Below are 14,549 nucleotides of genomic sequence, written 5' to 3'. Positions count from 1 at the left end.
TGTGATTTATACTTTTATGAACACCTGCTACATGAAGAAGAACAAATAAATGAATAAAGAAACTTGCTGTAAATATGTTTATAGTTGTACTTTTTTTGTACATTCTTGCATTTAAATTCAAGGTGTTCGAGAAATAAGTGATGAAAAGGAATGCTACATATATCTGAAATTAATGTTTTTATTGTATTGTACATAACTAGAAAAATCCAAAAAGTTTTAGCACACCTGTGTGCAAACCTCATTTGTTGCTTGGGCTATGCCTAGCGGATACTGTTGTCTCATTCTACATGTTTTGAAAGCATCAGTAGTGTGACCTAGTTGTATTGTTTTTATAATTTTGGCATGCAAATCTGAAGAGGTAAAGTCCCTTTTGTGTCAATCTTTTTGATGAACAAAGCAACTTTTCGTTTTCTTTCCAGCAACATAGACAATAATATAAAAACGTTAATTTCCGATACATATATCATTCTTTTTCAACATTTTTTTCCTCACTGTAATTTGAGATGGAAAGAGGAGTACGTGTTTTGTAGCAAAACATGTATAATAAATAAATTATAGAAAATATTAAGTTTCCAAATTAGCTGTGTTCTATAGAATTTTATAATAATTATAATTTATGGATAATAATAATTCAGTAAATCTATTTATTTTAAAGGCAAGATATAGTCATTTAATATATTTTATTTAAATGAATTACCGTATTTTATATAAATTTATTAATTTTTTTATTTATTGGTATGAATATGTGTTTTTGAGCAAGTTTCTCTCTTCTAGGTTCCTCAATCAGAATTAGATTTGGATATGGTTAAAACAATCTTATCTGAATATAGAATTCATAATGCTGATGTTGTGCTGAAGTCCGACTGTACTTCTGATGAACTTATTGATGTCATTGAAGGAAACAGAATATATATACCATGTATCTATGTGTTGAACAAAATTGATCAAATTTCTATTGAGGTTTGTTAATTGCCAATGATATAAACTATTTTGCTGTATTGTGAGTTGCTGCAAAATTAGTTTCTATTATTTAATCTGTATATTTATAGAAACTGTTAAGTATTATTGAATCTATATATTTATGGAAACTGGAATGTCCCTACCAGCAGAATTGTGTAGAACTACACCATTTAGGATTAACCCCTTGCCTGTGGAATATGTTTGAGAAAAACATGGCAAAAATGGAAGGAAAAAAATTCTCTTTAATTTTGTTTGTTATTATCATCAAAGTGTTAGAAATAGATTATTTAAAAAAAAAAAATTTAATGAAATAACTACTATATTCGGTATTTTTACATATATGGGAAATGTTAATGGATTACAGTAACTTTTGCTCAAATTATAGCAAAATTAATCAAATGACATAGTTTTCAAGTTAAATATAATAAACTAATACAAGAATATTATTATTTATATCAACTATCATGAATTCCCTGTCCCTCATTCCTTTGAATTTCACAAATCCTTTATGCTATGGTATATATGAAAATATGACATGGCACATAAGCTTTCATCACAGTCTTTAATATAAACTTGTCTTGTGTTGTATCCTTGTTTCACCAGTTTTACGACAACGAGTTTCACCAGTTTTACAATTCCAGCTTTAATGAGGAAAAATGAAAAATTTTCCAGTTAATAGAATAAGTGAAAAAATGTTAAAAAGTGGTAAATTAAGGTGATTTGAGTGTTCGTTGGAATGGCAGTACACCAATCATCAGTTAATTGATGAATGGTAAAATCTGTAGTATGGTTTTAAAAGCAGAAAATATTGTCATTAAATAGTAAAGAAAGGGAGAAAGAGGCTTTAGAGAATGCAGGAATTCCAATTGAATATTTAGTAGAGATTCTTGATACAGCCATTAAAGAATTTGAACACTAGAACTTAATAACTGAAAACATATCTATATTTTCTTATTCAGTATGTCTATATAGAATATTCTTATTTAATATGTCCAATATGCTGTACCCTTATAATGATAAATAATGTCTATAAAATTAAAGAGAATGAAATTGTTTATAAAACTGATGTTGAAAGAAGTGTTAATAAAAGAAAATAATAGTTAAATTGAGCTCTTTATTTCTCTTATTAATTAATAATTTTATTTTTTGTAAATTTCATCTTCCTTAAGTTTTTAAAAGGCTTCATTATTTTACAAATAGCTATTTCTTATTTTATAATTTATACATATCATCTTGCTAGGATCTAAATGAATGACTTGAAATCAGGAATTGCTAAAGTCCTAATGATTCTAGATCTTGGACTTTGCCTTGCTTTTCTGATATATATTGCTATTATTATTATTAAATCATTATACAAATTTGATTAATATTTTAAGAACTGAATATTAGAACATATTAAGTATCTAGTCGTTGCCTATTCATTCACAAATCATGTCTGGTTGCAAAAATTTCATGTTCTTGGAAATTGTAGTTACTGTAAATACAGTTAATTTGCTTTTATTTTTTTACTTTATGTGCTTATGAAATGAATGAAGATTAACTATTGACCAACAGAGCTTTTTAAGATAACTATCTGTGTAGATAGAAAAAACAAATTTTAATTATTACTTTTAATTTAAATTAAAAATATGACATTTTTCATCTGATATAAGCAAAATTAGCATTTTTATGATATTTATACGCAACACAACAAGAGTACATTTCTCATTAGTAGTACCACTTGGTAAAAGGTGTTGTTATGTGACAAATGATTTGTTTGGTAATTGTTGTTTATGTATTTCTTATTAATGATATTGACACTTGTTTGCTAAAAATAATAAATGTGAAAGGTTATATTTATTTTCATCTTATTCTTTGATTTTTAATTATATAGTCTGTATATCTGAAGATGTTTGACTTTACTAAGCCTTTGTTTAAATATGTGTACATGCAAACTTGTTTTTGAACTTTAGGTCCAAACCTTCACAGTGTCATATGATGTTACATTAGTACCTACAGTTGTTCACATGATTTGGTGGCATTCTGTAGCTGACGTTTTGCAACAGAACTGGAAGTAAAAGATGGTTATAATCTGGTAGCATGATAGTTCCATTTCAGACACCTTAATGATAATCATATTTTTTTATATATATAAATTTAACAATATAGTGTTCTAAAGCAAGTCTCTTTTAAATGTCAAAAATCATTTGACAAAATATGATTAAACATGGCAACACAAACTGTTCGCACAGACAATATTTGCAGTGGCGGGAAACTTTCGTTAAAACCCGATATGATATGAATCACAATACAAATAGTTGAATAAACTGAATCGTGCCGTATAAAGCAAATTTAAGTCAATTTTGAGCTCTTTTGTAATGATGCTGTCACATAAGTACTCCCGGAAATTTCTGCTTTTTGTGGGTGAGGCTCCTTACTTTTCATATTTCAAGGCTGGCAGATATGACTGAATGCAACAATGATGAAATGCATGTATTTCATCGTTTAAAATGAATTCATTAAATTGTTGTAATACTTGCAAGTTTTATCTATTCATTTGTATTCTTAGTGAACAAAAAGTGTGATGTATGATTTTACATCATACTGGAAGTCTTTATGAAAACGTTTTGCAATTTCTTTTGAAATGCAACAGCATATGATTGCTATTTGTAGTTTGTCAATAAATCTTCACTGAAGTAGTGCAGTTAACAAATTTTTACCTTATGAAATTTGTAATGTTGTAAGAAGTACACATAGCGATTTCTGCAGCAATTTATAAGTTAGTAGGAACATTTAAAAAAAAAGAAGAAAAAAAAAAAAAAAAAAGATGTGTTTATATTTTTAGTCTTCTGATTTATCACATTAGAAATTTTTATATGAAATTATCTTTCCATGTATAATTTTTCTCATTTCATTAAAGTTTGTTTCATTTTTAGGAATTGGACATTATTTATCAGATACCTCATACAGTTCCTCTTTCTGCTCATCATAAATGGAATTTTGATGATCTACTAGAGAAGACGTGGGAATATTTAAAGTTGATCCGAATGTAAGGTGTTTTTCAATAGTGAGTTCTTTGATTTATTACATAAATGCATAAGTCAATCTTAAATAATTAGTGCTTTATAAGAAATAGGTGATTTGGAAGTTAATTCTAATGGTATATATAGTCTGTATTTTTATTTTGCTGGTATTTTAATTATATAACTGCTTATTTGCTTATATTTTAAAGTTAATATATTTATACTTTTTAAGGCAATTTAAAAATAATGATGCATTCAAATAACCTAATATGAAGATAATTCTTTGCATTAAAATATCTTCGTAAAAATATAATGCAATTTTCAGTATAAAATGTTTTCTTACGTATAATTATTCTTAATCAATGGTTTAATTTTCAGTCTGCTGTATTTGTATATTGTATTTGCTGTATTTATAAAAGCATAAAATAATCTCGGACATAAAGAGTTCTTTATCTGAAGTCATTTGTTTAAGAAATAATTTTTAATTAAAAAAGAATGGATATCCTCATTGCGGTAGGTAATAATGAAGAGCAGTTATTTATGTGGGTGAAAACACACAGACCAAAAGACTGTTGAAACTAAAGATACCAATGGCAATGCTGATTATTAGAATACTGACATTGATAGGATTGTACAAGTTTTATTTACAGCAGTAATTCATATGATGCAGCCAGACTTGCAAACTTCCTCAATCCTTTTTAAAAGTTACTTATGACATAACTGATGAGCATGCTGGTTGAGTTACAGCGTACACTTTTATTGCAGACAAGTCTGCAGTCATTACAGTCTGTGATTACCATAATTACAGGAATCTCCAACTGAGCAATAAATATATTTAAAAATAAAGGTGAAATCTAACAGACATTTAATAAAATCGTTCAAGGATATTGTAAAACTTATTTTTAATTCCTTTTTGTAGTTTATATAATATTGGTCTGCTGCACTCTGTTAACTTTGCTAAGAGGATGTAATTGTTATGTATCATAATTCTTTTGGTTGTATTACAATAGTATTCAAACCAGATCAATCCATTGTCAAAATCAGGGTAAAATTAAGCACCGAATGTAAATATTTATGTGAAATCTAACCACAGATGTAAGGACAATCCAAACAATACAATTTTATAAAAATAGTGCTTTTTTAGGAAGTCTAAAAGAAATATAAAAAACAAAGTATATACTTAAGTTTCCAAATAATTTACAAGTGCAGTTATTTCAGTTGCTGGTTGTTCCATGATTAATTCCTAGTTGCACTTCACAGAATTCTACCAGTGTAGCCTTTTGATGCCAGAGGTGAGTAAACTGAATAAATGTCAGGAAAGGGATATGTGAACCTTTGAGCCAGCATTCTCTTTTTAAATATTTCTTTTTGTGAAATAACCTTTCATAGTGTGATTTTGGTTCTCTCATAATAGTAAAATACATTTTGTGATTTTCTTAACAGTCTTTTTCAAATTAATACCTTAGAAGAACTTAATTGCCAAAACAAATAATCTGTATTGATTCATTTTTTAAATTTTATTTTAAATTCTGCTTCAGCAGAAAAGTAACTAAAAATATTGAAGGGAATATTACTGGATCAATATTCATTCTTCCTGTTTATTCATAATGACAGTATATAATAGCATCTCATGAGGTAGAATGAACAGGATCCACATTTAACACTCTGACACACAGTTACAACTGACATTCCATTGGTTGGAAAATACCAATTTTGAGAATCAAGGCTTGTGAGAAATTACTAGTATCTGCTGTATTGATCACAGGTCAAATTTGGTGATGAATGATTCTGTTTTAAAAGATATAAGCATTTTCAGAAAAAAATCTATTTTATTATTAGGGCTAAAAATCATGGGGCAATAATCTTGAAATTAAACTGTGTCTTTCCAATAATAAGATGTATTATTTTGTTTATTAAAATTCAATTAGAAATTTGATGTAGAAAGTTATTAGTTCTAAGAAAATTTAGGAAATATTATAACTACTATCACAATTTGACATGCAGTTAAAGAATACTTGCTTAGTATTATGAAGGAAGGAGGAAAGACTCTAAGAAAATTTTATTATAAAGTGTTTAAAAACTAATTGGATTGGCAAAAAATTCACAAAAGTAAGATGCAGGAAGAATATGGGGAAAACCAAACAAAACTACTTATTGCTGTAATTGCAAGAATTGTGAGTACCTGAAAGATGATATATATATCAATAATAAGTAAAAAGAGAAAAGAAAGTGACTATTCCTATGCAAGTTTTTGTTTTATAAGTTTTAAAACATATTAACATGATTCAAAATTATCTTTAGCATTAATTACTTTGTCATAACGTTTCAATGAAAATTTGTCTTTTCGTTTATGAACTGTATACTTTAATCAAGATTACATGAAATAAGCACACTTATAGTTTGTTTGATTAATTTTATTAACTGAATGCTTAATTAACTGTAGTAAATATTTAGTAATAATTATAGGTATGTTTAAAAAAAAAGATAGTTTGGACCCTGATTACATTATAAACATGATTTTTCTGTTAATTTAATTTTTTCCCCTTCAGATATACCAAACCCAAAGGCCAGCTTCCTGATTATGAATCTCCTGTAATACTTTCACATGATAAATGTACTGTGGAAGATTTCTGTAACAAACTGCATAGAACGATAATGAAGGAGTTTAAATAGTATGTAGACAAAGTATTTTAATTACATCATTGTACAGTATTTTTCTATTTAAAAAAAAAATGTAGTTTTCCTTGTCTTGTATTATTGTTATGCTTAGAGCAAAAGAATTCAAAATATATATTTTTATTGCTTTAAAATAATATTTCTAGTGTGTTTATAATGAAAAAAAAAAAAGTACCTTCCAACAAAGAAGAAACACCCATTAAAAATAATAAAGAAAGAAAGAAGGAATACTTTAACAACTATTTGTAGATTTAAAAGCAAATTGCCTTTATGTTTAGGAATATGGCTTTATTTAAATTTTAAGCCTCAATAGAATTTTAGAATTGTAATGGGCAAAATAATAAAAAGTAGCTGTCTCTGAATATAGGCCATGGTTAGATTTCAAAATTGGAATAATAATGAGAAAAATTAATTATTTTATAATGGGTGTTGAAAAATATTTACTATAAAATCATTTTGACTTTTAATACAATAATTATTTAAGACCTGATTGATAAATAGGAAATCATCAGAAAGAAGCTCTTAAAATATAGGCTTTAAATTAAGGCCTTATTCTAATTTTACGTTTTAAAAATCTCTATAAAAGTTCAGCTTATATTCGAAGTAATATATGAATAAAATCCATGTGTAATCATTCTTCGATAACCATACACACTGGCTAGCTCTAAAAGTATTTATTAACTGAGTATAGAAGAAAATACAAAGAAAATGTATATCGAAATGGAACACCTAATATATAAAATTAACATTTGAGTCATGGAGACATATTATTGGAGAACCTACCCTCATCACAGCTGGAGGTCATCTGCTGTTAATTTGTTCTCATCGCCATGAGATGACATTTAATAAAATAGTTCGGTTACATCCATATAGTTTTGGATGTAATTTATTTTTATAATTTTATTCAAATCTCTTAATTGGGAATAAGAGAAACTCTATTTAAGATTTATAAATTTTTGTATACCATTATGTTGCAGTAAAAATATGAACTAGCAAGTTCAAAATGGAATTAATTAAATTCACAGTGCAGTTTAAAATTAATGTTTCTAAATCTTTCATTATTGGTACTCTACTACAACAGCTATAAAAAGCTATCTTTGAATTTTTGTATCACAACTTCTCAAAATTTTGTAGAGAAGGAAGGAAATGTCTCATTTATGAATTTTATGTTTAAACCATATAATGTGCATATATATAAAAATAATTTTTTGTCGTATAATAAAAATATTTTGAAACTTGTTGTTCTTCTTCTAAGTTCTGGTTAAAACATTCTGACAAAAATTCTACTTGTCATACGTTATTGAAATTAATAGCCAGTTTAGGCTTTTATATGAAATATTTAAAAATTAAAACAGCATCTTTAGAAAATTTGATAATCCTTGTATATAAAAATGCTGGTATGAGAGATGCAGTTGGCACCTGCATTGTGCATCGATTACTTAAAAAGCGGCCGAGCAGTAAAGTCGCTGAACACTGGTAGTTCGGTCCGAGGTTCGAATCCCGCGAACAGGCTGGCTGCATGGGCGTTTTCGTGGTTTTCCCCATGTGTAACGTGTATACGAGCCAGTTTCCCTTAGAAAGTCCTCCACGAATGCATCCCTCCCCTTAGGCAGATAGCCCTTGTGTGCTTTGCCATTATTAAATACACAAATACACACAATTACTTAAAAAATACCATACTGAGAAAAAAAAGTGTTTTATTCAGCTGGTTTAAATTGCCTTTTTTGAGTAATATAAAATCTTGTTACTTGTGTAAGAAGCATTAAATTATTACTGTAATCTTAATAAAGCAAATGCAGGTAAAAGAAATATTACAGAATTGCCTTTGAATGGATATTTGTAGATATTTTTATTGCACTGTTTATGGAATACCGAAAATTTCATCCAAGTATTAAATCCATTGTTTATTATTTTCATTCCATTAAGGGATCTAGTAAGTATGACTGATTAGGTATTATATTTTTGTGTACTTCTGTTAAAAAAAAATAATTGCTTACTAAGTGACTGACAAGGATTTTTGTATAAAATATATCTGTTTGAATGTTACAAATTAAAATTTTGTTACTTTTTTCAGTGCTTTGGTTTGGGGATCATCTGTGAAACATAATCCTCAGAAAGTTGGAAAAGATCATGTTTTGAATGATGAAGATGTGGTGCAAGTTGTTAAAAAGTAATTTTATAGATAAAATTTCTTCTTAAGTATAAGTTTTAAAATTGCAAAACACTTTACATATTCCCCCTTTGCTGTTATCTGATTTCTATTAAATGGCTTTTGTCAAATAAAACAAAAACATACGAGACAATTTCTTATTTGTAACAATATTTATTCTACTGAATAATTTTCTAAAATGCAAGCTTTTGAATGCTTGAATTGCACTTTTTAAGATTCTATGTTGTTTCATATACAATAAGCTGCAATGGTCCACTCTTATAAAAAAATGTAAATGTAATCTTTAATAGAGGCTTTAACCCTTTGATGCACAGTAACCCTGAAATCACCAATTTTCGAATTTTTTCTCTTCTTTCCGAAATTTTTGAGTGAAAATCAATTGATTACTGATCTTTTACCTCTAAATAACACAAAATGACTGCAGAATCAAACATGTTTTAAGTCTTAGTACTTCAAATCAGCTGCCTTTTAAAATTTGTTTTCAATGAGACAAAATAACTTCCTTTTATTAACATAAACAACTTTAAATTTGAAAAGTTATTCATCGCACATCATGATTTCTATCATGAACAATAAAAAATTGCAATGATTAAACTGCATATATATATAAAAAAAACTATCTATATTCATAGCTTGTGCTTTGTGGTTTCAAGGCGCGACCACTGCGCAGTGGAGCCTCTAGAGGCTCTCGATGATCACGCCTTGAAACCACTGCTCTTCACGATGGTGTTTGCTTGCTTTTCAAATAGGAATGTTTATTTTTACCTGGATATAGATAAGGGGCTTTGAAACCACAGAGTTATTTTATTACTAAACAATACATGCACCTGCCCAGGGAAAAGTTCTATCTTCTCCAGAGATTTTTCTCTGTCCTCAACACACTTGCTTCCCAAGCTAGTATTGTGATTTTATAAATTATTTCATCTGGTTTAAATTTAATGTAAATATATTTTGCTATAATTAAAAATAGAAATCCCATAAAATTTTTATTTAAATTAAAAATATTTTCTAAATATTTTGTACGAAATCCAAATAAAAAAATATAAATGGGAAACGAATGATCCGTACCAAAGACAAAAAGACCAAGCCCACCCCCTTAACATAAAAATTCACAAACTTCATGTACCAGATGGAAAGAAACTAAATAATGCTGGTCATATACCAGTGAAATTTAGAAGATCCAGGCAGTGTACATTTTGTAGCACAAAAAAGAAACCTCATAGAACAAAATACGTATGCCGAGCGGGCAATGTGGGTCTATGCATGTACCAAAAAGACAAAACATGCTTTAAACAGTGTCAAAAAAAAAAAAAAAAAAAAAAAAAAGAAAGAAATTAAAAAAAAAATAAATAAATAAAAACAATTTTTTTTTTCTTACTTTACTGAATTTTTTTTATCCATTTATCCGAACGTCCTTATTATGTAGGTGCTTATATTTTCACTGCTATAGAAAAATTACATAAATGTTTATTTTTTAATTTTTCTGACAATTTACTTAAATATTTTTTCCTACTATACTTTTTTATGACGATTTACTTTAGGATGTAAAATAATGTAAAAAATTTACATATAATGCAATTCTAACATACCTTTTTTTAAAAAATTTGTAAATTTCATCATTTATTGGAAACGCGCACAGAAAAAAGTAAGTTTTTTTCCCTTACTACCTCAAAAAGTTTTAAAAGTCCTAGATGTGTGCTGGTTTCATAGTGCAACCACCACCCACAAAACGATAGGCAAGAATAGATTAAACATTAATATCTAATTAAACATTAACATATTTCACTTCAGAATCAATTAAAAATAGTTCAATAACCTGAATCATGCATTGTGAAGTTAATTTGGAGCTCTTTTGAAATGGTGCTGCGATGCAAATACCTCTTAGAAAATCTCCCCCCCCTTTTTTTTCAATTCAAGGTATGGTATGGAAACAAGCACTTATTGATAATTAATTCTCTTTTCAAGCTATTCAGTTCTTTAGCTTTATCCTCTACAATTCCTTGTACAAATGAACAATCTGCACCATGTGTAATTATTGATAATATGATTGTTGGATTTTTTTTATTTTATGTTCTTGAATTGGGAAAACAAAATATGTGTATAATAATATATAAAAGTGTTTGAAGTTATACCCCATTATTAATTTTGGGCTCCAATGCAATTTCAGTTTCACTTGTTAAAATCTGTAAATAATATTTCCTTGTTCCCCTTGAGTGAAAAAAGTTTTTATAATTTTCTTTTATAGTATAAGCTTTCTTTTGCATCCATCATAATTTGTGATTGGAGGGAATGTTTAATTATGGCATTATTTATTGACTTATATAAAAATGATCTGTGCTTGTTTTTCATGTTTGGTATTTCATATAATAAAGACAGATATAATGAAAGGTTAAGCTAGTTTTAGTCCTGCTTCCTGCAAAAATGTATTCTTTTCTCCTATAGATGCTTTTTATTTTCTAAAGTGGTGTTTAGCATTGAATATAAGATATAAATAAATACACCCATGCCCATTTGAATATATTTATTCTGTACTCATGTACCTTAATGTTGCTGCTGTTTATGTTTGCATATGACTGGAATATCACTAGAAATGATATAATTCTTTGTAGAAAGCTGTCAACAACTTCAGTTTATGTTGAAACTTCCCTTCACATTTCTCATTTGGAGCATGTTTGACAATATGATAAATTCAATTTTCTGACCAATTCCAGACCTTTTTTTACTGAAACTGCATTTAAAGTTTGATAATTTTTTTCATTATTATGACGTGCTCTGTGGTATTAAGAGTCTTAAGGACTCAGATATTTCATATTCATTTAGGGCTTTCTTAGAAATTGGTTTGGCCTGCTTGTGTTAAATGAAAATGACACTTGTGAAAGGAGAATGAAATTTGTGTTAAATAAAATTTCTGTAAAAGCCGAATTAGATGTAGATTGTTGTGCTGTTATCACCATTATGCATACTAAGGGTGATTGCTTTTTGAGATTCAGTAGCATCCTACATAAAGATTCCATATCAATAAGGTGTGTCATATTTATTAATGGCAGAAATATGGATCATCTGAATTGCTGAAGTTACCTTCTAAAATTTTGAACTGTCATTATTGAATGCAGTGCTGGACCATTTGTCACCTCAGATAGTTCTTGTGAAATAACTGCTAAATGAAGTATGGCGGTACTATGCTAATGGTACCTACAAAAGATGGCTGGCTGCAAATTTATCTATTGATCAGAAATTTTGTGCATAGATATTCTAAAGTATTAAACCTGTCATTTTTCTTGGTTAGTTAATATGTGAACTTTGATTCAAGACCGAATAATGTGAAGTATCAACAACATTCCAGTTAAAAAAAAAATTTGGGGAAATGGGTCATTACCTCCACATTCATTTATCTTAACCTTTTGCATACGGCGCAATTTGGACACATTCTGGTTCTGAAATGTGGGGACTTTTTTTTAATATATATTCTATATCTTCATATATTACTTCTCACATCTTTATAAACAAAATTAGTATAATGTAGAAATTTTAATAGTTTTTCTTAATTTTAAAAAACATACTTACGCATGTGATTTTTACTCGATCCGTATTACAAGACAGATTTTGTGTCCTGTGGAAATTGCAGTAGCCATATGCAGAGAATTAAAAATATTTGTGCTAGTATGCATAAAATCTTACAACTCTTTGTTCAGGCAAGTATAAGTGAAAAAGCAGTTTGAGTAATGAACTCATTTTGAATTGTTATTATTGTAATAGATAATAAACAGCGTTCTTAATTTCTTGAAAAGTATTACTCTAATATATATTAATCTAATAAGATACTGACATTAAAATAATATTTATCAAAGTCTTTTATCCGGACTCGTCGGGACTTCGGCAATTCCGGATTAGTTGTTTTTCTGGATTATAGATCATCAATTTAAATCTGGTTAGATGGCATGCAGAAATTATAAAATTAAAAATATGAAACTGTAATTTATGAAATAAAAAGCAATTATGATCTAAAGAGTATCAAAATTTACAAAAAAAAAAAAACACTTAATATTTATTTGTTTATTTTATAAAACATTTCTTTCAATATAAGTTGTTTTGTTTTATGTGCTAATACTTTCTCTTTAATTCTATAAACAGACATAATTTCTTGTTCAGTTACAAAGTTCCGCTGTTCAAGTCCTGTAATTGCTGTGCTGAGAACGCCGACTAACTTGTCAATCGAAATTTTTTCATTTTCACTAACCTCTCTCTCACTTTCTTCATGCCTTTATTCATTTTGCAGCAATTCCACTTTTTGTTTGATGGACATCGGAACATGCTTTCGCTTTGTAGATCCTTTGGCAGCTTCAGAATTGGAAACTCTTTTTGACATAATCGAAAGTTCAAGCTTACTTTTTATAAAATTGCTCTAACAGTCTGCAAAAAATAAGCTGGATCCAATTAGAAGATTAAGGAACAATGCAATCTGCAACATTAACTGAAATAGATAATTAGATAATTTTAGCCTAGCTTATACCATCCATTATAAATTAAACGCGCATGCGTAAACGCATATGCGCATGTGTAAAGGTATTATGCTACGCATGCGCAGAAAGTTTGTAGCTTTGAGGTCCAGATTATAGATCATTCCAGATTATGGACATCTGGATTCAAGACTTTGTACTGTATTAATGTTACTATAAGATATTTTGTTGCATTTATGTTTTGTTGATTTTTATATTTTAGCTGTGAAAAATTATTTGTTTGAAACCATATCATTGCAAGATTTTGTTAAAAAAGTAAATGCTTGTAGAGTATGTTATTTTCTTTTGTATAAGATGCAAGTATAAAGTTTTGAAAAATAAAAATTGATGAAATGACTAGGATTATAAGAAGTAAGGAAAATATTCTGTTTTAATATATTTCTTATTTTTTACAGGATATGAAAAAGAGCTGGAATGAAATTATTGGATGAAAGCCATATATATAAACTAGCCAATAAATCATGGATATTTTTATTTTCACTTGCATTTTCTTGTCTTTTCTCTCCCTCTTATTTCACTTAAATGGGCAGCAGTGCATGTAAAAAGCTGCTTCTGAAGGCTTCATGAAATTTGATGTTTTTTCTAAAAGCCATTTCAGAATATTGAGAAAATCCAAAGGTTAAAAAAAAAAAAAAAAAAAAAATATGAATAGAGAGCTCAGTTAAACAAAAGTTGATTTATGTAAATTCTTGGTAATGTTTATTCTCATAAATTCAGTTTTTTTGTCTAGACATAGACATAAAATTGATTTTATTAATCACAAAAAAATAGCTTGTTATACTGAAAGGTATGCTTTTAGGGATGATTTTCAGTCTTTTAATTGCTTTATTAAATTTCACTAATGCGTACAATAAGTTTTCAATGAATTTATTTTGTTTTATCTCCACAAAATTCATTAACAGATGATATGAGTTGGTGTTAAAACTTGTATGTTTTCCCATTTTTTCGAATGTTCTGGATTAAAAATCACAAGTTTTATGTACATAAATTTGCTATATTATGCATAGACTCCAACTACTATGGATTCTCCGTAGTTTCTACGGAAATTCATGAAAAACTACGAGCTACGAAAAGTATGGAAAAAACTACGGATTTTACAGAAACAAGAGCAGGAGAACCAGTACGCAAAACGGAACCAACTAATTCATCCGATGATTGGCTGAATACTCGTGTTATCATATATCACGTGTTGAGTGCGTTCCTAGTTTTGAAGAATTAGCCAAT

General features: G+C 28.0%; 1 protein-coding gene across 4 annotated transcripts in view; it reads left to right on the top strand.

The window, feature by feature from the left end:
- The window catches only part of 128up (GTP-binding protein 128up), a 32,127-nt gene extending 18,316 nt beyond the window's left edge, over positions 1 to 13,811 (top strand). For 2 of the 4 annotated variants that reach the window (XM_035360533.2, XM_035360540.2), the window contains exons 5-9: positions 775 to 960; positions 3,876 to 3,988; positions 6,512 to 6,634; positions 8,713 to 8,808; positions 13,721 to 13,811. In XM_035360533.2, the coding sequence (XP_035216424.1) occupies positions 775 to 960; positions 3,876 to 3,988; positions 6,512 to 6,634; positions 8,713 to 8,808; positions 13,721 to 13,727 (525 nt within the window). In that variant the 3' untranslated portion in view covers positions 13,728 to 13,811. Of the gene's footprint in view, positions 1 to 774; positions 961 to 3,875; positions 4,007 to 6,511; positions 6,635 to 8,712; positions 8,813 to 13,720 lie in introns of those variants that run through there. The other 2 variants (XR_015044182.1, XM_085827355.1) reach the window with 2 other exon arrangements.
- Positions 13,812 to 14,549: the final 738 nt, after the last annotated feature.

This window comes from Stegodyphus dumicola, chromosome 1 (genome assembly GCF_044657685.1).
Source record: "Stegodyphus dumicola isolate Sdum_Otavi_A_Nest chromosome 1, ASM4465768v1".
NCBI classification, from domain to species: Eukaryota; Metazoa; Arthropoda; class Arachnida; order Araneae; family Eresidae; genus Stegodyphus; species Stegodyphus dumicola.
Note: the sequence above shows the minus strand (reverse complement) of the source record. Positions and strands in the feature narration are given on the sequence as shown.